This window comes from Amphibalanus amphitrite, unplaced genomic scaffold (genome assembly GCF_019059575.1).
Source record: "Amphibalanus amphitrite isolate SeventyFive unplaced genomic scaffold, NRLGWU_Aamphi_draft 000448F_arrow, whole genome shotgun sequence".
In the NCBI taxonomy this organism is placed as follows: domain Eukaryota; kingdom Metazoa; phylum Arthropoda; class Thecostraca; order Balanomorpha; family Balanidae; genus Amphibalanus; species Amphibalanus amphitrite.
The window spans coordinates 70660-97713 of NW_024881942.1; the positions used below are offsets into that span (position 1 = coordinate 70660).

The window sequence follows — 27054 nt, forward strand, 5'->3', positions numbered from 1 at the left end:
CTTGCAGAGATAAATGACATCATCGTCCCTATCATTATTCATTTGTAGCTGATGTCATGTTCGAAAAGCACAAATGTTGCAGACAATAGGCTATGCAATAATTTTTCCGGGCACATTTGTCATTTTCAGCTTGTTGATTGATGTTTTTCTCCGTTCAAGCGAGAAGTTGTTAGTGCGAAGGTGGAATTAAGCATTATCGGATCGCCCACATCGGATCTGCTATACCCCGATGTTCTGGCTTCTCGGATCGTGGGAGGAAAAAAAACTTAAAAACAAGCCCAGTGGCAGAGCTGCTGCGATGTTGCGATGGATACTGGCTTTGCATAGAGATATACATAAGTTTTGCATAGAACAGACATGTTCGTAGAATGGTTAATAATAAAATGTGGAATTTTTGTTCGATAGGTTTGACGACATATATTTGAAGGCGCTTGCTTATTTGTAAGCTCTCTCTTATGTGGTCAAGTATCCAATACCTTATACCTAACCTATTCCAGATAGCATGATTGCGCTTATTCTTATGTAACCAAATACTTGCACCATGTGCAGTCCCTCTTTCAAATAAATATTGCACTCTCTAGTTTTACGACGTCTGCATTTTTTCTTGCAATGCCGCTTCCTAGCTATTGCCTGGCATCTGCTAAAGCAACATGCGGATGTACGAGTATGTAGGTGCCGTTATCATTTGCATAAAAATTCGCTGGGCCGGCAGCGTTTCGATGTCAATGCAATCCATTATCCATATCAACATCATCAGCTGCCTTCATTACAACATTAGTGCTAATAATTACCTCTTTAAACAAATAAGCATACAAAAACTCATGTCCGTTTGGGTAGAAGACACATCTCGCATCCACAGAACATGTCTTGACCGCGATCCACTGCAGCGTATTCTGAGCATCAATAACGGCGAGTTTTATTCCAAGAACAAACCACACTAATGCATAATCGCATAGAGATCAGCATCACTGTGATCGGATATTAGCCCTAAGCTGACGCGCCAAGTTTCCTCGATGACAGTCACATCCTGTCAGAACTCGACATAGCTGGCATGCGTCTTGACATATCAATTAGATTTTCTGTCGCCGTCCCATCGGCCAGTCGGTTTCAATTGCATTCTCTTGTCGACTGCGCCAGAGCCTTTCCTATTCAGCGTGGGGCACGGATACTAGCATGTCATCGCCAGAGAACCCTGGCGCATTCCGAATACTATACAATACAGATGGAGCGGCTAGACTTGATTGTTGTAGGTTAGGCAATAGACGGCATTTTCGATGACCCAGCTACGGGATAAGGGATCGCAAACTGCAGGTATCGAGCGACGACTCGACTGTCGACACTGCACATGGCTGGCATTGCACACGCTGTGCAGCAATTAGAGTTCCTCCTGTCCTTGTCTGCTTCCTTTTCAATCAGCGTCCTCCGTCCAACATCAAAGTTCGATACTAAACCAGACCCCAAAACCTTTATTGACCTTTGGGCTTATTCTGACCTCGACACGTCTGCCCTGCCCATGGACCATGGACCGAACAAATGTCCTTGAAGCACGCGTCGTAACTCGTGCGGGGCCCTCCGAATCAGGACTTGGAGCCACTCCGGGTCGACTGATTGCCTCAAATGGTCGCCGACGGCACATAATGTCCGCCGACCTGTTGGGGTGTGTCGGCGCCGCGGCGACCGGTGCCCCCCAGCTCAGTGGACCGCGCCGCGACCGGCGCAAAGTTGGGCACAAGTTGCGGCCGCTAAGTAGCCGACAGAGTTTGGTAGTGGGGCAGGAGGATGACAGACAGCAGCTGGGGTATTCCCGTGGGACTGGAACTCAGTTAAACAGGTCAACAGGGCGACAATTTCGGCCTGACAAGCGAAATCGGAAATGGGACTTCTGGTACGCTAAAGAGATTAACCTGGTGGATAAGCGTCTATCGTCACAAATAATTTATACCTAGCTTGTAAATTGTAAAAGCGTATCGAAAATTAATTGAATATCTCTCTCGATTAAACGTGTTGGTGTCATTTGATGGCGAGACGAACACGGATGCTGTTAGCGTTTCGTTTAACAGGTGCTCGTCGTAATATTCAACGCCTGGTGCTAACTCACTGCCTTTTGTGTGTGTGTTTATATGTCGACGAAAGACAAATCAGGATTGTCAGTACTCACATTGTACTCGGAGCGGCATCTGGACACTGGTGCCGGTACCCTCGTCGTTGAACGCCTCACACGAGTAGTTGCCCGACTCGGCTCGTGTGACGTCATACAACGTCAGAGAGCTGTTGTCCAGGTTGATGTTTCGACGGGGGTCGCTGACGAGCGCCAGACCCTGTGAGAAAGAAGGAGCGGTCAGGTCACAGGTCACGGGGTAGGATACATGAGGTCAGTTGAGCCTACAGAGGGTTATCGTGAGTTAGTCACGGCGATGTCAACAAAAGGCAAACCCGAGTTGAGCGTTTCGGTGACTTTAGGCTGGCTGTGCACTGTGTAGTGTGTAGCCAATCAGTAGCGGCGGAACACCTTCAATTAAGGGGGGGGGGGGAGGGGCACTGCCAACTTTTGGTCCCATTATTTCCATGCAACGCCCATAGGGCTAATATTAAAATGTCAAAATCAAAGGAGGGGGGGGGGGCACGGTGCCCCGGTGCCCTCCCCGTTCCGCCGCCTATGCAGCCAATTAGCTGACGAATAAGACATATAGCTCATGGGCCTAGGTATAGGTATGGAACAGTCCATGGGCTAGACATCACAAAGCCTGCTTCTATCATTTGGTACGCAGTCCACCCAGCCCCAGTCAGATGGTCTGGTCCCCGAGCCGTAACAATCGTCTCCGCTGTTTGGGTCATGTCAGCACCTCTGCTCGCTCAGAGCGCTGATCCAGACATCACGCTGAGCTGACAATCGTGACCGGACCGGTGTCACTGTCAGCGCCTGAGCCCCGTACAGACAACACCGCCGCATCGCTCGCCGGCCGCATTAGGGAATCGAGCCTGTCCAAGCCTCGTAAATGTTCGATCGCCGTGTCGAGTTGATCATTACAATCACAGACGATCTTTGGATGTTTGCTCGCGTCACAAAGGGCGCCATTGTGTAGTGTATTGTCGGCGGCATCGATCAGAAGAAGGCGTGGGTTTGGTCGAGCGTTACACCATCAAACATTGCAGAACAATGACAAAACAGGGTTCAAAGAAAACGGTTCTTGTACCAAAACGTGGAGCGTGCGGCAAGTGGCATCGCAAAAATAAAATGATGTAATCCCCAGCCAAGACATTGGATAACATTTGATGAACCTCAAGCAATGTCCCATTAGTAACACGTCGCAAGAGTCACAGAGTGTCATGGTGACAGAATTTCACTTACGTCGCGTTTCCAGACGACTCGAAGGGGTGGTGGGTTGGCCTTCACGCTGCACTCCATGGAGACCTGGTCACCCTCGCGGACACCCACGTCGTGAGGTCGTGAGGGCCGTACAGTTAGCTGTACCTGCGGCGCGTCTGGGGAGCGACAGAACGGGTCAGGTCAGGTCGTATCATATTGGGACCGTGAAGACCACGGACTTCACTTCACTTCACTCGGCTCATTAAGTTGCTTTGCACTTCAATACCTTATGCAACGATATTTTCAGAAACATAGCTAAACGCGAATCTAACATAACCCTCGCCGGCCGAGGGGGGGGGGGCGGGTGCCGCCCCCCCATAGGGTTTTTTCGCGATAGCTCCGAACACGCTGGCGATAGAGAGCTGAAACTTGGCATACCTGACCTTTGATCCAAGCCGGATCTTTTGACACCAACCGCATTTTTGGGTCAGGTCAGGTCACTGACCTATGACGTCATAAGTGAACCTCTGCACGGTCTTCAGATGTCGCAACTTCGCAACGCCCTCACTGCCAGAGGAGATGTCACAGGGAAATGAAACTTGCAGGATCTAGTATCCATTATGAGTCCCACAACTTGTATATCTCGGATTTTTCCTAAAGGTCATATGAGGTCAGGTCATTTTCGTGACCTCACCATTATAAGTCAATGGGGAAAAATTCAAACTGCTATTCTGGCGCCGGGAACGATCTCCAACTATCTTAAGCACACAGAATCGTGATTTGATGCACTCTTTGCAAGGTTTGATGCGTCACTTTTGCAATGTTGACCTTGCGTGACGTCATTTATGACGTCATCAAGGTCAAATTAGTTTTTCGTCAATAACTCTTGATCAAATTGAGCTAGCGAGTTGGGAAAGGCACCAATGGACTCAGGAAGGCCTGCCGAATCGAATGATATGCGACATGAACTCTTTCGACCAACTTCGTGACCTGGGGGTGCTAACCTGACCTTGACCTGAGGTCAACACCCCAAGTTGACCTGACCCGGACAAAAAGTATATCATTCGACGCGCCTGAGCGAGGCAAACACGATGCTGCCAAAATCGGCGCTCTGCGGCCGTTTTTTGCGAAGTTATTCACCAAAAACTGAACCGTACCCTGGGGCACTTGACCTGACCTCAGAGGTCACCGGTTGACCTAGGACCTTAAAATCGGGTACCAATCTCTGCGTCTCGTAACGGCGCACACGCTCGTTTTTTTCCGCGACGCGCTAGCTCCACCAGGGGCGAAACGGCGAGGGGGGGGGGTCGTACCCGCCCCCCCCCCCCTCGGCCGGCGCGTATGTAGAAAACCAATAGGTCCGGCGAGGGATAATTGCGGTACAACCAATGATTTTGGATAAGATATGCAATGTGCATCTTTTATGTCGTATGTTTTTCTTCTATTATTTGATGTGATTACAAGAATAAACTTTAGGTATTTTATTTACCGCATAAAAATGGAGAATAAAACTTTTATGAAGAATACCATTATATGACATTGTGCATTTATGGAAATGGGGTCACTGTGTTGTGCATCCCATAAACGACAGGTCATTGACCGGACGCCCTGACCCCATGCTCCCTCCCCAATCCGGGTCCGACCAGACGCAGTTCCATGAATACCGACCCCATGGGCACACACTTTCCTACATCTATTATCACCCGCAACCTCCTCAATACAGGATCCCTCCCTGAGCCCCGGGGGCGGGGGAGAACGGGCAGTGTTTGTACTCGCCCATTTGTGGGCCATGCCCGCTCTATCGGACTCCCCGTAATGACGGTTTAAACGCCCGTCAACTCCTGAGAATACACGCGTCTTATCGAGCCTCTATCGCGGCGGCGTCTACTCTGAGGCGTGTTTTCAGCGAGTCAACACAATGAAAACGTCCCCGTGTATGTTCCTCTGGTTGTAAATCTCCGCGGGCACACGCCCTGCCTAACGGCCTCCTCCCTCCCTCCCTCCCTCCCTCCCCTCCCCGGTCCGTCCGTCGCCCTCCCCGGCCCACTCGGCTCTATTCGCGCCCTGCGTCTGACGTATTTACGGCCGCGACGAGCAGCGGCGCGAGATTGTCATCTACAAAACGGCGCACGGCGCGACTGTCTCCGGCGCGGCGGCGCGGTGACAATGGTGGCGTAGGCCGTCTCACGCACTGGGCCAACGCGGCGTCTCCGGCACACCGGGGACAAAGCGTTTCACATGCCGGCAACCGACGCAGACCGTGTGCGACGCCGGTGAATGGCTGCAATTTGGCGACGGTCGACAGAACCGACGCTGTCGCGACAAAGAACGACGCGCCGCACCGGGCTCATCCGCTCCGCGAACGCCACCGGGCTTCAACGGCCGATGATATGATTTCTTATCCGGGGGTGGGACGAAACCGGGCTGCGATGGGACAGGATAGGATAGAATGGGGTTGGGTGGAACGGCGGAAATGGTCTCATCCGCGAGCCGGCATGGGACGGGCTCCATAGGTGTTCCATTAAAAGCGGTAATGAATGGAAATGAACGCCCACGCCAGATTTTTTTTCAGCGTGTTGAGAACCCTGAGTTTGTCTTTACATTCAACAGCTTTTTCGCTGTTTCATCCAACGCCGAACAAAATCGTGTTCCCTAAAGACACGTTTCTAGAATTCTGCAGCATGTTGTGGCAGACGGGATACCATTCTACGCATCCAACATTGCATGCATAGCGTCTTGCACTGGGAAGCGGCATGATCTCACTCCCATTGTGATATCGCCAATCAAGATCAACGGTCTCTCAAATGACGTCATTTGTAAATTCCCATAATCATTAACGACGTGAAACGCCTCCATCAAGCGTCAGGCTACGACAGACGCACTGGCGCCCGTGGTCGTTCGCGGGAGTATAAACCTCCACAGGCTAACAGATCACCCAAAACGGCCATCCCGGGGACATACTGCACCGCTAACGACAGTGCACACGGCGCACTGAACACTGTCGGCACTTACAGCGTATCTTCAATCTCCACAGGTCCTCGATGGAGTTCCTCAGCAGCGGGTTGCTCGCCTGGCAGCGGATCAGCTGTCCGCTGTCCTCGATGCGCGGGGTCAGGGTCACTTTAGAGGTCGTCACGTTGCCGTCGTGGCTGCTGGTCTGAAACGACACAGCCGCTTTCAGTATGACGTTACATAAAACCGGATGGAGCACATTTCCGACGGTTTGCCGTCAAAGCTTGCCGGAGCTGCTAAAATCTCGCTTACATTTTTAGCAGGATCACTCGCCGTATATGACGATGCCTTCTGAAGAACTGACGGCGAAATTCGTAATCTGTGAGACATTTTTGACAGCACTACTTTCAGCTAATTACATGATGCTCTCAACAAGGTCGGCTGTGGGGTATTACTGTACTTTTAATACCAGAAGAGCATTCCAATGATAACATTTTTTTGTGGTTTGTAGGTTCCTTAAACATTTCTCAAGGACATCTGAAAGCACATTGCCCGACTGCTCCCTAAATCCTCACATCGAGCTATACAACAAAAACGTTTAGCTCCTAACAATGGCTAACCAAACAAACCAGTGTCCACGAAAACAAAACATTATTTAACGTCTTCGTGGCTACAACAACGGCATTCTTAGACACCAGTCCGCCAACCCCATAACATCCAACTGCCCCAGCTCCACAAGCTTGTAAGTTCTACAAGTTTGAAGCTCCGCCATCTCGCAGCTCCGACAGCTCCTCGCTGGGTATCTGTGTCACTGACCTGGTTGGTGAGTCGGAGCTTCTGGCCTCCCATCCACCAGGTGATGGTCGCGGCGGGTCGGGAGCCGACGCTCTGACAGGTCAGCTGGTAGGTCACCCCCGCAGAGAGCGGGTTGTTGGTGCCCAGGAGGTTGACCGTCAGAGGCCGCACTGAAGACACAGCGGGAAAACGGGCGTCACGAGGGCATGCAAGGGTGAGACACATGCCAATACACGTACCGCACACTGCGGGAAAATGCTCAAGGACTGATGAAGTGTTGATGTGTTTGGATCATTTGAGCTTATCCCTAAACCATCATGCAGACGATGAGAAATCACAAACATGACATTAAAATAACAAAAACTTGTCATGACGCAAGCATACCCGATATTCCCTAAAACATTTAACATTTTTAACAAAATACGAAGTGTCACAAAGACAGACAGTGCTTTGTTGTGAAAGCGCATCTCTTCTTCCACGAAGCCTTATGAACACAGTCAACAATCTCAGTCAGCCGTCGCACGGCCTCTAAACTTCAGCGGCCGGGTGTATAAATGGCGCGTGCTCGGCGGCCCCACATCCGGGGACGGGGTGCTCCGGCACGGCCGCGGCCGTGCCGGCCGGCCGGCGGCGCTCAAACTCAGCCGGAGACTTAGCGACTCGGGAATTTACTGGCTCCACAAGCCCCGTCGGTAATGCTGGCCATTAGTGGTCGCCTAGAAGGAAGCGCTAGAACGGGTATTTTGAACGCTCTTCAGATTTTAGCTCACCAGGCTGCATCACCATTTCTCTCTTAATTGATTTCTCATTTATGTTTTCGTTGACTTCTTCATGTTTTTTCTTGAATGATGACTCATAGGTTCCATTAAAAATAAAAATAAAAACACCTGAAGCCTAAAAATACCCACTCCTCGAACGAACTTCGTCCTTCAATACAGCCGTCATTCCTGAGAAGAATCGCTACCAAAACTCCCTATACGTCAAAAGTCTGTTTCTGATTTATCGTGCTACTATACTCACGCAGCATGTCGATGGCGACTTTGGTGGCCTTGGGCAGGCTCCGTTTGTGATTGGCCGCCCAGCAGGTGTAGGAGGCGTCCAGGTCATCACGGGAGAGAGGGCCGGCGGTCAGCTGGTTCACCACCGTGCCGTTCCCCTCTTCCTCCCAGCTACTATCCACCAGGGTGCTGCCCCGCCACCAGGTCACGTTCGGCAACGGCGAGCCTGCCAGAGGTCAGAGGAGGTCAGATTTGGCAGTGGGGAGCATGAGGCAGGTCAGGCCAGGCCAGTTTCGGCCATTGCTTGAGGCAGGTCAGGTCTGATAATTGGGAGCTTGTTGCTGCTAAGGTTAGGTCAGGTCAGGTCATATCAGGTCGAGTAGGCTAGTAGAGAGTCGGGAGGCTAGGCTGGGTTGAGCTTGGTAATTAAATCAGAGCACGTGCCGAGGTAGGTCAGGTTAAGATTTGGTCTCAAATTTAGGGGTATAGCCTTAGAAGGTCAGGTCAGGTCAGGTCGGTCACATTCCACAAAGTTGGTGAAACCAGATAGATTGCATGAAGCGAAGAAACATCTCCAGTTTTCCTACGTGGTCCACCGAGCTGAGGACAAACTTTGGTGGCCGAAGTTTGTTCAGCATTGACCGGCAGTCCAGCTTTCGATAAGGTTTCTTGCTAGCGCTGCCGGCCCAGTCCGGCGGGCAGATCCGCCTCCGGGCCGGGCAGCTCGGCCGCCGACACGTGCAGTTTAATAAGTCAATATGGCGTCGTGTTTGAGCGCCACTCGGCTCTGTTGGCTCGTGGAGAGCATCCGAGCCAAAGGTTTAAACTTCCATTAGCGCAGGGCGCCATCAAACGTGTACCAGCAAATAATATGGCGATCGCCGATGGAAGGATATTACCGCGACATTTCCGTGACCTCTATGACCTGACAGTGACCTCTGTGACCTTTCAGTGATCCTGTAAACCCTCTTTGTGACTCTTGAGTAACATTCCTGTGACTTGTCATGACTTATGATGATTTCTTTAAGAATAGCTTTTCTGGAAGCGCACTCGAGCAAATGTTCTTATTGATTATGTGAACTGCGACGTATTCAACGTTTCTGCTGCGACGTATTTAACGTTTCTGCAAAGGCACTAGCCACCGAAGTCACTTTTTAGAATGAATCCTATGCATAATCAACAGACTCCCGAAAATAGCTCACCCGACTATCAGGATAGCCGATAGGCTCATCTCCAAGGGATAGCTCACATCTCATGGATAGCTCACCTCCATGAATAGCTCACCTCCCAAGGATAGTTCACATCACATGGATAACTCACCTCCCATGGATAGCTCACCTCCCAGGGATAGCTCACCTCCCATGGATAGCTCATCTCCCAGGAATAGCTCACCTTCCAGGAAAAGCTCACCTCCCGATACATAGCTCACTTACCTCCCGAAGAGCGGCAGGTGAGGTGAAGCATCTGGCCCTCTCGATGGCGACGACTCTGACCTCGCTCCACCACTTGCCCCTTATCATCGGTGACCACCGGTGTGCCAGGAGGAACTGTAATGAAAGGCAGACAATCAGACACAAAGAAAGGCAGGGAGGCACGCAGACAGGATATAGATAGACAGACGCATACAGACAGACAGTCAGTCACACGGGCTGCCTTTGACAGAGAGGGGCAAACAGGAGAGGCAGATCAAGAGAGAGAGAGAGAGAGAGAGAGAGAGAGAGAGAGAGAGAGAGAGAGAGAGAGAGAGAGAGAGAGAGAGAGAGAGAGAGAGAGAGAGAGAGAGAGAGAGAGAGAGAGAGAGAGAGAGAGAGAGAGAGAGAGAGAGAGAGACAGAGAGAGAGAGACAGAGAGAGACAGAGGAGAGAGAGAGAGAGAGAGAGAGAGAGAGAGAGAGAGAGAGAGAGAGAGAGAGAGAGAGAGAGAGAGAGAGAGAGAGAGAGAGAGAGAGAGAGAGAGAGAGAGACAGAGAGAGAGACAGAGAGAGAGAGAGAGAGAGAGAGGGATAGAGACTGAGGGATTCGAAAAGGCGCCACAGGAACTGCGTTGAGGATAATCTCTCTGTCGGATGCCGGGCGGTGTATGCAATTGTTACATACGTGAGTTTGGAGCGACAGCGTGCAAACATGACGGGCATTTGGCGGCATCCTCTTACACCAAGACCGCCGCCGTGCTGTTTAGGGATGATCGATGCCGGGGCTTCGTGCTGCTATTCGAGAAATACGCAGAACAATGCGCATCACCGCCCGCCTTGTCAGACAGAAAGACATATGAAGCCACTACAAAGCCTGCGCGCCGGCTGCGAATAAAAACGTCACGCATCTTTCATCTCGATGCAACAAGACACCACGCAAATGCATGGCCCAATGATTTGAAATTCAGATCTGAACATCTATCAACTATCCGCCCGCAGCAAAACACGAAAACAATGCTCTTCAAAGCCAGACTACCGCCAGGACATGTTCTGGGCCGGTGAGAGCGTACCAAAGCCGCGCGTCATCCGCCGTGATTCACGGCGCGACAAGAAACAACGCCCATCATTTGTCATATGCCCTCCGGCGGCATCGTCGCGTTATGGAATCCAATATCGGAATCGGGCCCGGGGGCGGTAAATTCAGCGGGGAAATTTCCATATTTGGAGGCGCATCGCCGCCGCCAAGCGTCTCTACGTCAAGGCAATCTATTCATAATGAAAGGCATCAGCTAGGCTGGCTGTGCGAAATGTCACCGTAAATATCGCTAGAATGTAAATTTCTGCATCGCTGAAGAATGGGCTGCCGGAGTGGCAGTCGACGGACGAAAGAGTTGGTCTCCACTCTAGCTCTTCAACGCCTAGAAGGGATCCAGTTCGACCTCCGTCGTTCCCTTCGAGCGCCACGGAGTTTGCCGGAGTCGGCTACCGTACCCGTGGGCGCTCTGTCGATAGACGCCCGCGCTATCGGGGCGCCCATAGCGTGGACATCGCGCGACGCCCATCGCCGTATCGGTCCGCTGTTTGTAAAAGGTTTATGGTCCTTCTCTAACCATTGTAAGTGCTCACCGGCCGCCCCCAGTAGCCGCTATAAGGAGTTATTCTGTGTTAGGAACTCATCGATAGTCATGTTGGCTTTACGACACGTTATAATGTTGGTACCTATACTACTACATCAATGACTGGCATAGACACTATCGTCTAATGTAAGTTCCTATCATACATTTTCATCACTACGAATCTCTAATAAATCGATCTTTACACCCTTATAACCTGCATCTGGACGGGTGCGGACAACTCATTCGTCTGTTTCGATCCGGTATCGGGGTCTCGCCCCTCCCTCGAGGCTCGTCATACGCGACCGCTTTGATTTCTCGCCGTGAAAATTGCGACGGGGAGACCAAGAGGGGAGACACAGCCAATCAATACTGGGCGACGCACGGCGACCAAAATCCCCTTTGGCGACCGAAATCCCCTTATTTGTCCTGCACAGGGAGCTGCGGTGTCCGACTGGACTGCAGGGGGCCATCGCCCGGCGTCCGTGTCGAGACTAGAGGCGGTGCATCACCCACGGACACCGCCAGCCTGCGGCCGAACATTACGCAAATGACCTCTTTGTTCCCCCATGACAAGGAATAAGCAGGCAAAATGTGGAACATAGTGAAAAATATTGGCCAAAATTGGACAACTTTAATGGCGGCGAGTGCACTTTAATGCCAACTCATCAGAGAATAATGTTCCTTCTGTCACACCCGACCGATTCGATTTGCTAATGAAGCGCAGTTTATATGGGCATCGGGTTTGCAGAAGAATAAAACTGGCTTTATTGCAAAGTGCCCAAGAAACGGGTCTGAATACGTTGTTTAGAATGCAGCGATGAGCCAAGTTTTAGCGTCAAAGATTGGTAGGGTAGGGCCATCAATGTAAACTTATTTAGCTGGAGTTTTAGGACCACTAATTCAATTATAATGCTCATTGGAACTCTTTTAATGGATAAATCAAATTGCAATAGATTGACGTTTGTTGCGAAAAATAATCCGCTGCCGCTAAATGAATTGGCTTATAGTGCATTTTGAATGAGAGCTCCACGCGTACAAATAAAATTTCGATTCATCAATATCAAACATCCTCAGCCACCGCAATTCTCGATCCAAATGGGTGCCTAATGACCCTTAGCAAAACGTCTAATCTCTATGCGCGGGAATAATTGAACAGGGTCCATTACGCCCGCCCAGTAGCCGGCGCAGGGGATTCTCACGCCAGCAGGGCGTCGCCTCTCGAGCGCTCCGCTCGGTTGCGGGGTGTAATCTGGCTCTCAGAGGAGTATGCAAACACTGGCGCACCAGGCCCTCAGGATAGGCGAGCTACGATAGCGGCATCAGAGCAGGACTGAGTGCGGTCTGTCTATGACGGCATTGTCTCAGCACCTCATGGCCCGGCGCAAATGGTGTACTGTATGATGCCAGCACACCGCACAGAAGGGTGTGACTGATTATGAGTTGCAGAGGAAAAATACACAAATGATGGGGTGTGCCACTCAATGATGTTTACCAATGTACAGAAATGTCTGCAGAAAGCTTCGATAAATCCACGGTGCATTGAAGAACACCAGAGACTACAGGGAACTGATGTGTGGGTGCGGCACATCACATATCCGTTATCCATCAAAAGTTTACGCCTGAATCTATCCCCGATATTACACTTCCGCACCTACAGCAACCATCATCAGCGGAGCGTATCGCGGTGCAAATTTCATCTGCCGATCACTGGGCGGACCGTTCGCGTTGCAGCGAGCCGCATGGCAGAATGACTGATGACTCCAGCAGCGTCTCGCGAGGGGCGGCGTGAAACACCGATCAGTGAGTCACCGGGATGACTCGGAGGCATGAGCGGCCGTCATCGGGTCTGTCCGACATTAATCGCGCGTCGGCAGATAAATGATCGGCCGAGGGCCGGCCGGCAGCTGCTTCTCAGTGCACGGGCCCGGCTGCCAACACCAGCCGCAGTTATGAATGTGATGCCGGGAACCGTCCGTGGCGCCGAGATTCATTCGGGCCTGGCTGTGACGGCTCCGATTGGCGGGCTGGGCCGTAGCTCCCGGGCCGAGCTGCACCCCTGGTCCCGGCACATCGCCCCAGGCACTCCTATAGGAGAGTTAGAACTCTGGTGAGAGTTGAGAGTCCGAGTGAGAGTTAGAAGGGCGCCATTGAGAATGCTTTACCCGATGGTTACGCCAAACAATTGACCGTGAGCTCAGCCAAACGGAAGCTTTTTGTCTGACGGTGAAATTTACGGTGTACTGTCGTCCGCGAAGCCCTGAAAGCATTGAAAGCGCTTGGTATGATATAATGAGCACTAGCTGTTGCAGAAAACAGAGTGCCTCAAATAATTTCAATAAAAATTGGCTTATTATGCGGTATGCCAAATGGGATGCACTTGAAACCAAACAATGCATTTCAGCCGAACCTACATTTCACAGGCAACAAACCGCTTACGGATGAAAATGGTTATAAATGAACCTTTTTCTTGCAAATGTCTTTCAAATGTTCAGTTGAGTAGAGCACCAATTTTAAAGCAAATGATTTTTAGAGAAACTAATTATAATTTCAAAATAGAGCGCCGACACTTTGTAAGAAAAACGTCATGATGTAAACGCCTATGCGAATAGCCAGAGTGCATTGTGCCCTCTTCACTGTTTGCGACACCATCGCATGCGTTGGCATCTCTTAGGTATTATCGCTGGTCCAGTTCTCTCCTACTTGAACTCCTCTACTCACCGATGACGGTGAGGTTGACCCGTGAGTTTCTGGTGGGGGAGTGGAGGAAGTCGACCCGACACCGGTAGAGGCGCTGGTCGGCCCGCTGGACACCGGTCACACGCAGGTGGGCAGGTCGGGCGTCCGGCTGGAACTGGATTCGGTTTCGGTCCAGAGTGGAGTCGACCCAGTGTTCGCCAAGAATCTGGTTCCGGTTCCGTGAGTCGTATCTGAAATCAAAGCGCGATAGTAAGATGGGGATTGCCGATCATGAGGAAGCATGAAACTTGTGGCAGCTGGCTTGAGTTCCACGATTTCCAACACCCTCTTCAGTGAAGGATCGCAGATCGGTGAGCTGATGCTGATTTTCGGCTTGAGTGAACTAGTTAGGTTAGGGAAAAGTGGCTTGAAATAGTAAAAGGTAAGTTAGTTTCATTTACATTCTGATATATGATATCACAATCGCGGAACGAACACATTACGCTGTAGAAAGTAGAAGCCATTGCGATGCAACTGATATGATGTAACCGCACATGTAAAGGAAAAAACCCTCATATATGAATAGATATATAAAAATACAATCCTAAGCACATCTTTATTCAGCTAGAGCCTTGTTAAGCTGCTATTATTGACACGAACAGTTGAAATAAAACACCATGGGAAGTTATGTCAAGGTCTTTACATTAGCGTCCGGGGAATAAAAGTCACTACCACAAGCTGCTGGCCACACCTGCTTTTTTGGTTTGTGGTGCAAGTATAGCTCGGCAGTGAGTTAGCCGGCATGGCGCTGGTCATACCATCCGGTTAACAAGCTTACATTGCTCCAGGTTCTTGCATTTAGGGAAACGGGGTTGAGCATGTTTGGAGGGTTGCGCCTACGTTGACTAAAATTGTTCCTTGTTCAATGTTCTGACATTTTTTCACATATTATCTGACTGAGCTACTTAGAGCATTGCGACTGCATTCGTAACACGTAGTCTTAAGTTGACATATACCTACATACATACGTCTTCATTCTGACGCTGAGTACATACATACAGCGGACCATACTAGCGCTGTGCATCTTAGAAGATGGCCGCTCGAGGGGTGGGGTGGTAGGGTGCTAAGAAATGTCTCAAATTAGAAACAAATCTAAATGGGCATACGTATTTATGCGCTGCCGAAGAAATCCAAACATCTCCTTTCGTGTTTTGTCGATTTCGACACTGCGGTGGCCCCGAAGATGTCTGGCCCCCGTTCACCAATGAAATGGGTATATTTGATGTTATACCTACCGCATTGAAAGCTGACGTATAAAATAATGTTTAAATCCTCGCTCCTGCCTGCCTTCCTACAGCGTCCAACTGCACCAAAACATGTCATACCGGCTTGTCATCTAACTAGGAAGTGTCATTTGTGAAGATACTCAGCTTCGAAGCACTTATTGTTGAGTCAAACAAATTCAATAGTCAATATCACAGGCCTAGTACTCGATATTGCTACTTGGATACTGTCAAGCGCGCTCCCTTTGCGGTTATAATACCACGCAATGGCAAATGAGTCACCACACTAAGTTACTCCGGCAGGATTGATGGCGACACAAATCATAGCACATTAGGCTAATGTGAGCACTGTCGCTTATATAGCCCGTGCTGCCTCCATGGCGTGGCCCAGCTACTCAATCGGCACGAGCGACACTAAACCACGCCTTATATGGCCCGGGCCTAGGGGTTACGATGGATCCACATCCTTCGAACCATCACGCATCGTAACTTAGAGCAGTTGGAATCGATAGAATTTTCTCCCCGATGCTTGAAGCGAGGGAGATTAATGGCCATGCATCTTAGATATGCATCTGGTGCCCAAGAAGATCCTCAAAATATGACTGCATTTGGGTATTGATCCGCTTAGCGATGTCAATGCATTTGCTGATATCTTGCCACTTTTTCGGTTTAGTCGAACTTGATTGTGAGTAAGACTAATAATTTACTTTTAAATGCTTGCATACGTGTACATCGCTTTCGAAAGATAAAAATAACAACCCCTCCCCGTCTCCCCATGATTTTTTTTTTCTAAGGTTCCGAATTTCTCTATGGAAAATTGCGTTCCAAGTAATGCAAATATAATGAGTTATTGTGCCTGTTATTGGGTTTGTAGGTAAAACGCAGAATAAATTTATCTGCAAGCCATTTAAATGGTTTGACCACATGATCAAGCCGGTCTTTTGATAACAATAAGATAAGGCCTTGACAAAAAGCTTCCATTTAAAGATTCCAATACTGATTTCCCGGAAACTGCAATCAGCCAACAAAGTTTGCTGTCAGAGCTGGAAAGGTTACACCATAAGAAATTGAATCAGCCGGGGTAACAACGATTCCTAGATGATCTTATCGCTAATGTGTTAGTGCATTTGCTCCATTACATAACAGTGCATTGCGGCAGCCGGACGTGGAAAGCCTCCTCTCCCGGCTTGGATCATCCTGCGCGACGAAGGAGTTGCGTCACTGGCTATTCCGATCACATCACTCGACGGGCCGACAGTCAATATGTCTGGGAAGGCATGGGCTACCATTCCGGTGACATTAAGGTCCATATCCGACCGTGAGCCCCCGCGGCTGCCGGCACATATTGCACTTCACGTCCATAGCGCTGCCCGGAGAGCGTCCCTCTGCTGCACAATACTGAGGCCGAGCATCGGTGTCGGGAGAACGGCGGCTTCGCGGTGCACTCTGGGTGGTTCAGAGTGCTGTCCCTGTCCATATCAGAGGCTCCCCTGGCCGTATTAAGCCTGTAGCCGGCAGACGGGCTTTGAAGCCCGTCTGCCCAACATACCTATAGTAACTACTGTTACGTAGCGCTTTTAGATATTTACGAACTGTTGTACGCACATTTTCAGGATAAGTAAGACATTACGCATTCAGCAACAATACTCGAAACCACGTAAAAATAATGCATTTCTTGTTTCTGTTCTTTTTCTCGCAGCTGTTTTTGAGCAAGCTCTTTGTGATTGAAGAGGCCATCACGGACACTTACGTAACAGAGAGAAGTATGCCTTTGCATATGCAATTTGAATTATGCATTCACTTGTCCTTTGGAGCTCGCTTCACTTAAAATTTTAAGATTACTATAGTAACATTCATTATTATCCTTCGCTGCTCAATGCTTTAGGCTGGCTCACCCAACAAACATATACGATTCCAAGATTATTCCACTTTCCTGTCACCAAGATAATTGCTGTTTCTGTGGCGACAGACTGCCTATTACCTACATCAGGATGTGGAGACCCTTTCCTTTCCTCTTTATTTCCTTCCGCGCACCAAGGCCTAGTACCCTATGACCTTGGCCATGTGCTCAGCATTGAAAATATAGTGCAATCTCATCCGGTCCAACGTGCGGCGACTACATAATGCCGTAGATCCCCACACTAACAAGAGGCTGCGCTACTGCATCGGTTCGAGTTTGTTGATAACCACACCTTCATAATGCAGAGATAGAGCAAGGAGTGCGGGATGTGGTCTTCACTCCATCATCGCATCTGATGAGCTCGTCCCATGCATCATACAGCGCGACGCGCCCAGCTTGTGCCCAAAATGACCTCATGACTTTTCTGTTCATGCCTATTGGGTAGGAACAATATTAGCAACGCAAAACATATGACGATTAAATATCTAACAGGGATATTTGATTCGCCCAATTGCTCATTTTCTCGCCAAGTTTAGTACACTGCCCTAAAACAAAGCTAACATGGAAATGCTAAAGTTATTGCATACATCCAACAGGGTTCGTGGAGAAGTCATAGCGAAACTGCAGGAAACAACAGCTCTTATTGCCATTGAAGTGGATTTTCTGTCTGACGCGACGCTCATTAACGATAACGAGTTGGGCGGCCCCGTCTGATGAGGTGTTTTATGATGAACTAAAGATAAATGGAGCCATGCTCAAGTTGGGACGGCGCACTATGATGGACGCTAATTTTATTCAGCTTTGACCTAGCCAGAGACTTGGATTTTATCGACCCAGTCACACATAACATAACTCAGCCTAGCATTGAAGCGTCTCAAAGAAATATATGATATGTATTATGTAACGACGCATCCCGGAATCTACACAGGGACAAGCTATTACTGGAGCATATTGGGCAAATGCTCACATTTGTTTCAAAATCTCAGCATAGTCTATGGAACAACGGACCTTTTTTATTGCATTTACGACGTCATTCGCGGTCACCGCCACATTCCCATGGGTGCGATTTGCAACGGATTGCAGCGACTCTGAGCCCGCTGGGCAGGATCAGTTGAATCGTTGCAAGCTAAACCAAACTGCCATTGTCTGAACCGTTTTCCTCAAGGGGACGAAAAGGGAGGCCCTTCTAAGATAAACCTCATGGGAAAGTTCCCTCGAAACAAGCGCAACATGGGCTTACTACAATCACCAAAGTCTTATATGGAATTTGTCATGCAGATACTTACGTGTATATAGGCGTTCCTCCGGTTCCATAGTACCAGAGTACCAATCGCAGTTCGTCGCCGGCGACGGGAGGTGTGACGTCACAGGGCAGCTCAGCTGTCTCACCCTCGACGGCCGTCACTCGCGTCAGCTGGCCTGGAAGCGAACGGCGCGCGATGAGCCCGATCCATCATACACACGATGCCATCAGATCAGAGAGGAGGCTGCGCTCGGGGCGGTGGTCGACGGGGGCGGTGGTCGACGGAACAGGGCGGGAGCCTGGGCGGGAGCAGGGCGAGAGCAGGGCGGGAGCGGAGCCGCGCGCACGGAGCCCCGGGCCGGCTCGAGCTGATGGATGGACAGGGAAAACGGTGATTGATAGATGTCTGGGAATTTGCACCGGGTCTTCTCGGAGCCGCCGAGCCCGTCAGAACGGCGGACGTGGCTGGGGCGGCGGCGAAATGTGTTACAAAAGATAGGCGCTGTTTGGAGCTGCCGCAAAGACGGCAAACACGGCAAGACAAGGTAACAGCTCCAGTGGAAATCGAACTCAGGAAATGACATCGCCCTGCTTACAGCGCTCTGTTTGTACCAGATGTCACTACGTGAAAGCTGAGACCTAAAATGTCCCTGAATTTGACCAACTGTGTAAATGTTTGGGGAGGACTCATCGATGAAGCAAGGATACGGTCGATAAAAACTAGTCGGCTATCATGCATCACACATCTGATTCGCCTGCAACTTACATGCTAAACAGCGTTATGCATCAAAGACGGCTATCATTCGTTTCGGACAGCTACGGTGCTGCATGTTTAGTCTCTGGCGCTAGTCGATCACCGGAATCCTGGATAAGCTCACGCTTATCGATCGTCATCGATAAGCATGACGGTGTAATAACGGAATTGCTCCAAGGTATATCGACCCGCACGATAACCAATTAGGCGAATTGGTTGGTATTTTGCTAAATTGCGCGCCGCCTACTGATCTTTTCGATCCAGTTCCGTGATGGTAAGATGGTGGGACGCATCCGGGAGAGCCTGTTCGCACGCCTTGCGCTGAACCCAGCTGCCCGAGCCACTTTTTAATTAATTCTTGGCAAAAATTATCGTCCGTCTCTTAAAATGCGTGACTAGCGTTGAAATTTACAACAGAAGAGTCACAAAATTATACAGGCCCGCCCTTTATGCTGACCCTAATGTTAACAAATGACTTGCGTGATCCCGAGCAGTAAGCATAACTCTTCGAGCGCCCCCAGCTGGGAACAATACACATGGTTTTTGCACGAGATTACACACAAAGAGTTCCCGTAACAAAAGGGCACGTACTACGGCAGGTCGTTAATACACAATGACGCCATAATGCACCTCTGACGAGCATCGTTAACATGTGGTCAGGCTATCCGTTCAACACGGAACCGCACGCGCTGTGCAAGACGGCGCTCAGTGTCGGCGCCAATTCCAGCTCTCCTGCGCTGATCGACAACATGTAACTAGCACACCGTTTAAAAGCGCTGCTTTCTGCCGTAATGCACAGAACAGCTGGTCTGTTCCACGCCCTCGCTGACGACTGAGCTCTTTCGGCTCCGGTGAAGCCGTCGCGCGTGCGACGCCCAGGTCTATGTCGGGCTCGACGGGGCGAGGGGGCGGGGGGAGGAGAGGGGGCGGAGCGGGTGCACCGGTCCCCTAATGAGGCACGGAGCTTTTGTCGACTGCGACGTTTACACAGGGCGGCCGTCGATGGCGCGACGGCGTCGTAACGAGGCACCCCCGCCGCGCCGACAGCAGTCGTCGGAGCCGACGAGTGGGCTGAGTCGGAGTCGGCAGACCGTCGCCGGCGCGGCCCGGATGTCGTGGCGGGCTCAGAGGATGGGTTCGACGTCCCACAGAGCCAGGAGCGGGTACAGGAGTCGGGGTACAGAGCAGAGGTGCACTGCGGTGTGCAGATGCACCGCTGCTCGTTTGGCAGGCTCGACGGATTGTTTCCGATCGACGGCCGGAAGCGGGACCGGAAGTGGTTCCCACGCCGCCGGAACCGGCCACCGGGAGGCTGGTGTTGGGTGATCAGCGAGACAGGAAACGATGAGTTTGTCCACAAACACTGACTTGTTTGCATCCTTGTGTCAATGGCTGATTTCGGTCGAAGAAGCTCTGCATGCGGCGGTAACAGGCTGGATTATACGGCAGCCAGCCAGTCGGCCATGACAGATTTGACACTTCAAGCATGCCATGCGTTTGAGCCATTGCAGGGCTTCATTCGTTTAAAGTCAGCAGTGGCTGAAAACATTTGCAACGCTTTAATCATGCTAACGTATGCAGCATGCAAGGGCTTGCGCAAGGGTTCACAAAGTATAATAGATTCATGCGTACCAGTTTCCCGAACGACGAATCCAAAGCTGTGATCTCGGTTTCTGTGCTACCAAATTTGTGCAAAAGTGTTCAGAAGAGTTTCACATTTAACAGGACTGAATTTGTAACAAGCAAACCAAACCGAAGAGAGAAGTTTCAACTGCTTTGTTAATCTGTCAGACGAGAAGAACCGTTTAAGACGTTTTATTCGTCTTACCTTTTTCCTCATTAGCTCCGTAAAGACCTAATTAGAGACAATTTGCTTCGTTATATCATTCGCCTTTATGCTTTGTCAATATGATGATCAATCAGTCAAGCAACTGGCATAGCTTCGCAGTTCAAATTCCGAAGATTGTACATAACATTTTTATTGTTCGGTATGCAGGAGCCAATTTGTGCGAGTCAAAAACTTATAATTGTATTCTTGCAAAGAGAACACAAATGAAGAGAACCTTGTGCCTAATAACTACTTTTCTTCCAGATATCGGACCGTTATGCTCTCTCCTTTGCGCCATGGCCGTGGCAAGCCTGATTCCAAAGCCCTAGCCACATGTCGGTCATGAACTTCCAAGTCTGTTCCCTAATGCAGGCAGGCTTGTGGAATGAGCACTACCACCCAAGGTGCGTACTGGGTCATATCATATGCATGGAAAAGATGTCTTGATGCTTAACGAAGAAACTACGTAAGCACCTCTCACGAGGTTGGAACATCTCCTTATGCCTGTAATTCAATTACGTTTTAACCGTTACATATCCCATTTTGTAAATGAAATGCATTACGGCAAAGTACCGCACGAGTAGTGATAGCTCATTATTTTTAATTATAAAATGCGCCTTTTCGTTGATGGCTGTTAGATACTCTGACAAGCTTTCAGCCTTACACATAAAATATACATGGCATGTGGGTAAGGAATAGGGATGAATTACTTACCTATAATCTCTCCATGCTTCGTTATAACAATATAGGTTTTGTTTTGGGTTTATGGTGCTGCTGCACCCCGATTCTTGGCAGTAACCCAGCCAACTTCACCTCTTCGGTGCCAAGTGACAGCCTTCACAGCCTATGCGTCTTAATCTATCATACCAGTCAACGAATGTCCATTTCTGATTTACGGCCACAAGGAAACTTACCGGCCGTTAGATCAAGATGCCGGATTAATGAGTGGGTGAGTGAGTGCGTAAATGAGTGAGTGAGTGAGTGAGTAAATGGTTGAGTGTGAGAGAAAGGTGAAACAGACGGAAAATGAAAGCCCTCTGACTACCAAACGGGGCCATAGGACCGTCTATTTTGGCACTGCCGGCGGCTATCATCCAAAACAGCATTTGACTAAAGGCGTTTCCGTCGCTGAACGGCTGAGATGAAATCTTGAGCCGTGCAGAAATCGGCTTGGTTCGGCCAACATTTGTCACGGAGTTCCATTATCGACGGGGAGCATTCCGTGACGAAGCCATCTATCAAAACAAATCTACGCCAGAGCTATCGGCGTCACATTTTTCAAATAGATGAGGCACGAATCCACCGCTCGCTGGCCGTCACTTTGACCCGTGTAAATGCCATCAGAGGCGCTCTTGGCATTCAGAAGCGTGCTAAATGTGGCCGAGAATTGCCCCCTTGTGCGTTAATCAGCACGGATCATGACCTCAGCGCAACTGGTCTGATTTACGACCTTAATGGAGACGCCCAGATGGTCGCAGGTGCACAAAATAGAGTGAACCCGACAAACAGCTGCGGAGATTTACAAAATGAACGAGTCGCCCATTGTGTGGCTGCTGCAGCCTCGTGCCAAGCGATGAAGCCTGGAGCGCCCCGCAGCGCTCTAAGTGTTCTCTCCCATAAACCACTGGCGTTGAGTTGTCTGCAGAGCGTTTGCACGCTGACGGGATGGGATGAGCTTAACTGAGCAGGGCCTTTGTGGCGTCGAGAACTGTCACATCAAGTTTTGATGGCCGCGCGATTTAAAGATCTCTGCAAAAGCCTAAGATGCAACTTTACAGAGTGAATGAAACAAAGGAAGTAAGTAAAGCCGTTTGCATTGCTTTTTTCAGAAGCTGCTGTGTAAAAATTGGATGCACGAGCAGCCGCAGAACAGCACAAAATATGTGCGATAACCAATGACGTACACAAACATTCTAAGCGGTTTTGGCGCTCAGCCTTACCGAAAAGCTAAAATATTCGACCGGGTTCGACATTAACGAGGCCGGTAGTGGATGCGACGCCAAGGCGTTTCGTTTGCAGAACGATATTGGGCCTCATGCCAATCGACCGCGTCCAACTGTTTCGCAGTGCGGCTCTCACGAGTCCACGACTGAACCAACTCTCTTACAGACGACACAACATTCGGCAGACTTCCTAACAGTGCAACACACCAGCGAGCTCGCAGCAAACGCAGCACTACGGTGCGTGCGATCGGTGCCGCACATAAAGACCACCATCTCCGATATCCCCGGGGCGTCTTGCGTCGGCCACGGCTCCCCGTCGACGGTCGTCATCACCGACGGGGAAGCTGTCGATGTCGATGTCGCGTCGCCGCCGTCACTGACCGACGGAGATAACGACGGCCGCGGACAGAATGGAAGGGGAGAACGAGAGAGAGAGAGAGAGAGAGAGAGAGAGAGAGAGAGAAAAAAAAAGAAAGAGGGAGGGAGGGAGGGAGGGAGCGAGAGGGAGAGGGCGGGAGAAAAAGGGGAAGGGAGAGACACAAGGGGGAGAGAGAGAGAGAGAGAGAGAGAGAGAGAGAGAGAGAGAGAGAGAGAGAGAGAGAGAGGGGGGGGGGAATGGTGGGAGAATGAGAGGAAAGGACGCAGAATAAATGCAAGCCAGGGCGTTGTCGGTCCCGCCACGCTGTGGTCAGCAAAAAGTCCGCACATCGATGGGTAAAGACGAGCAAGGAAGCGGTACAAGTCCCTCGAGAAGCCTCTGTTAGACGTAGGCCCTGGAAAGCACGATAATGCCATTGGAAGACGTCGGCGGCATCGCGACGGTGCTCTGCATCTTGACAAAATATTGTATGCATCTTCTATGATACGAGATTAGATTCAAAGACCGTTCTATTTCCCGTTGACGCTATGCCAAATATGCTCGTAGTAACACTATTGCTCCATAAATAGGGATGCCTTGCCCCGCCTTCATTCTCTAGAGATAGCCCGTTCATTTCCTAGTTTTCAGTCAGACTGTTTTGGCTTTATTGCCCGTATAAATCATCTTCAAACTCATCCGAGCTGAAATCACAAAGCCTTCTAAACAGCTACCGTAAATCCCAACTTCGCACGCAGCAGCATTTCAGTGATAAATCGCCATTTCTACCGCAACTGATGAGTTCGCCTTTCCGGCGTTAAACCATTAGCTATCCGGAGCCTCCGCATTCAACGCTAACTGGGCCGACGTACACAACCTGCCCCCTCCCCCAGCCCCTCCGTGTTCCGTTTTGGAGACACCGGAGCCGGTCTCCGGTCTCAGCGGTCGTCCGCCGATGGACCGACAGGTGACAGGTGACAGGTGACAGGTGACACATGACAGTGCAGACGACAGTGCGGATGACAGTGTGTGACAGCACCGGCGACAGGGTGTTTGCGTTCCGCCCGACGCCGGCCGCGGAACGGCAGCACACACAGCGCGACTCCGGGGGAGCTGTGTGACATTCCCGTGTCGGAGGGCTACCGGAGCGACTCCGACCGGGATTCCGCTCCGGAGAGAGGCGAGGGAGGGAGAGAGGAAGAGGAGAGTCCCACAAGGATAGTGCAGGACCAGGTAAACAGAGGTAAGAGATAACTGCAGCGACCGACGAATAAAGGTAAATCTTTGAAAAGAAGACGAAACATATGGAAAAATATCGCTCATCCAGCAATCGTTGTGAAGTGCCCGATGAAGAAGTCTAACAAACTCCTGCTTGCCTTGGGCGCTTAGTTCAGTAATGAAATTGTCTAGCTGCAGTTAATGAAGTCCTTCCGCTCAAATTCCATCAACGAGGAACTTCATATGAATCTACAATCTACATGTATGCAAAATTGAATGGAACCCCGCTGAATGCTGATGCGCTAACCTTGAGTGCACCTAATCTGTCACGGAATTGAACGGTGTTAACTTCTGAATCCACATGTGACTGCCAGGTAGCATTCATTGATTCCGTCTTACTGATAGATCGAGAGTGGCTCTACCGACAGCCAGCTCGGAATCTGACATCAGCTGTCGGGGTGCTTCGCACCAGTCATTCATTTGGTGAGGCGCCAAGGTGCGAATCTTGCCGGCTGAGTGTTGCGAACACACGTCAGGGGCGCCCGTAGGACTGCGAAGCTGCGAGGGGAAGCCCGCTTCAGAGCAATCAGTCGCCGTGGACAAAGGCGAGTGTCCCATCACGTCTGCCGCCGGAGAGGCCCGACGAGCTAGATTGGATGTGGACAGTGGCGGTCGCGCCGAGGTCGGAACACAGCCTCCTGTGTCCACACAGCACACTCCACAGTCCACAGTCCACAGTCCACAGTCCACAATCCACAATAAATGTCTCGACGAAGACGGATGCTGGTCTGTGGAGAACCTCCCTCAGCGTCTGCTGTTTTCTGTTGTGATTGTATGTAGTTATTATTGCATCGCATGCCTGGGGTGTTTACCTAGCAGGTAGGCCAGAGAGATAAACTTTCTGTTATTTACTCCCAGTTGACAGAAAGTCATCTTTTATTCACTCAGTTGACAGTAAGTGGTAAACTCGTTACAACTGCACGTTCTTCCGACCTCACGGAACGCCTATAAAAACGAGTAACGACCACGCGCAGTGTGACCGACCTCTCGGGTTTCCTCTCCGCGTGATCGTGTCGCCACCATCACCGCTGCCACCCACACCTGAGGAACGCCGCTCTCAGCTGCTACCCAGCTGGGCGCGCATTCAGCTCTCTGCAGCGGTATCACCGTGAAAAATTTATCACTGCGTCCCGGCCGGTCACGCATGTTTTCCTCGAGCGAGTGACTGCCGCGTAATGATCCACCATTGTGAAACGCCCCGGTCGGTGTGCAATTTGAGCATCATACATCACGGTATCCGCATGGGATCGTCGGACCGACGTCGCTCCCCGTCGGTTTGTGTCTTCCCACAGTCGTTATTCATCCCAAGTGTCGGAGGGCAGCGCGTGTGGCCCTCGGTGACGCATCACAAGTGGGCACGGACATACTCGTGAACGAGAAGGAAGTCGGGGGAAAAAGGATGTCCGGGGTGTAAAGTGGTTCTAGGAAGTGGTTCAGGAACGTCTTTCTAATACCAGTGAGGCTGGACCCAGAACGATGCAAAGTAGCCTAATTATTTTGCAGATAAGTGCGGACATAGACATACGAGGGACCCAAGGGCTGAAATGAAGCACAACGCTTTGAGTGGACAACTGATGTCTCGGAAGCTCCTGTAAATCGGCTCATTTTCTTATTTTCAATTGACCTGCAAAATCACATTTACTTTGAAAACCATTATAACTGTGCATATTTCGCAACAAAGATGTAGATGGTATTCAGGAAACATTTTAGCTCAGGTCCTACAACAAATTTTTCCGTATATATGTTCAGCATAGTAGTTGTTCTCATAATGCATTCGAGTTCCTTTGCAGCATATGAACATAAGGATCCGAGTTTCACATGCCGCGGCTCCCATACAGCCGTGGTCGGCCCGCTCCGGACATGTTTTCCGAGCACGGTCATCGTGAAACATCGCACTACCACGGCCGTACCGACTCATGGACGTGCTCAGAGCACGGCGTACGTCTCGGGAACGCCCGTCGGACAGATAGCACGGCCGTTCGGCAGCGTGGCGGCCCTCATCAACGTCGTGCAGCCGCCTGATGACGGCCGTCAGCCGGCGTCCTATCGCGGCGTCAAAGTGTCGACAACGCCTCGTCGCTAGCGGCGCCGGCGGCTCGACGGCTATTGGAGGGAGATGAGGGAGACCGGCCGGCGGTGAGGGGAGTTTTGTCGCCTCCCCACGCTGTGACTCAGAGCTATCGGTCGGTGGTGTGCTTCAGCGTCCTTAGTCACCCCTCGACGTGGCTAGTGTCACGCCGCCGCCGCCGCCGCCGCCGGCGCCGCCATCGCTCGGATGCCTCTGGCTTACTCCCCGTCCGGTCGGAATAATCAGATTCCGCCAGCCGCGCGGCCGCCGCGCAATCCCCGCCATTATCCGAGCTCCGGTCATAACGACACCCTTCGCGGACGGCCCGCGGCCTGGCGAGGGCCTTTGATAACGGACGGCGTGCGTGGAAACACGCACCAAGCGCGGATTACCTCAGGGAGGCGTTTTTCGACCGCGACAATTTGTCGACGCCGAGGGGAAAGAAAGGCGCCAGGAGGAACTCGGCCGTTTCTAGGTTTGGAGCGCGGTCGAGTGCTGTATCGGTGCTGGTGTTCGGTCGTTTTGGTTCACAGGATGAGTGACACAGTCGTGTGTCAGGGTGACACCGTCGTCTGACAGGCTGACACCGTCGCCTGACAGGGTGACACTGACTGCGGCGAGCCGATCACCACAATTATCGTTCGGCC

General features: G+C 50.7%; 1 protein-coding gene across 2 annotated transcripts in view; it reads right to left on the reverse strand.

The window, feature by feature from the left end:
* Nucleotides 1-27054, reverse strand: part of LOC122391665 (nephrin-like) — a 56869-nt gene that overhangs the window by 12136 nt on the left and 17679 nt on the right. For both annotated transcript variants that reach the window (XM_043385798.1, XM_043385799.1), the window contains exons 4-11: nucleotides 18225-18357; nucleotides 13798-14006; nucleotides 9486-9599; nucleotides 8075-8278; nucleotides 7076-7224; nucleotides 6320-6464; nucleotides 3350-3483; nucleotides 2159-2318 (exon numbers count right to left, since the gene is read on the reverse strand). In XM_043385798.1, coding sequence (XP_043241733.1) covers nucleotides 2159-2318; nucleotides 3350-3483; nucleotides 6320-6464; nucleotides 7076-7224; nucleotides 8075-8278; nucleotides 9486-9599; nucleotides 13798-14006; nucleotides 18225-18357 — 1248 coding nt within the window. The remainder of the gene's footprint in view (nucleotides 1-2158; nucleotides 2319-3349; nucleotides 3484-6319; nucleotides 6465-7075; nucleotides 7225-8074; nucleotides 8279-9485; nucleotides 9600-13797; nucleotides 14007-18224; nucleotides 18358-27054) is intronic.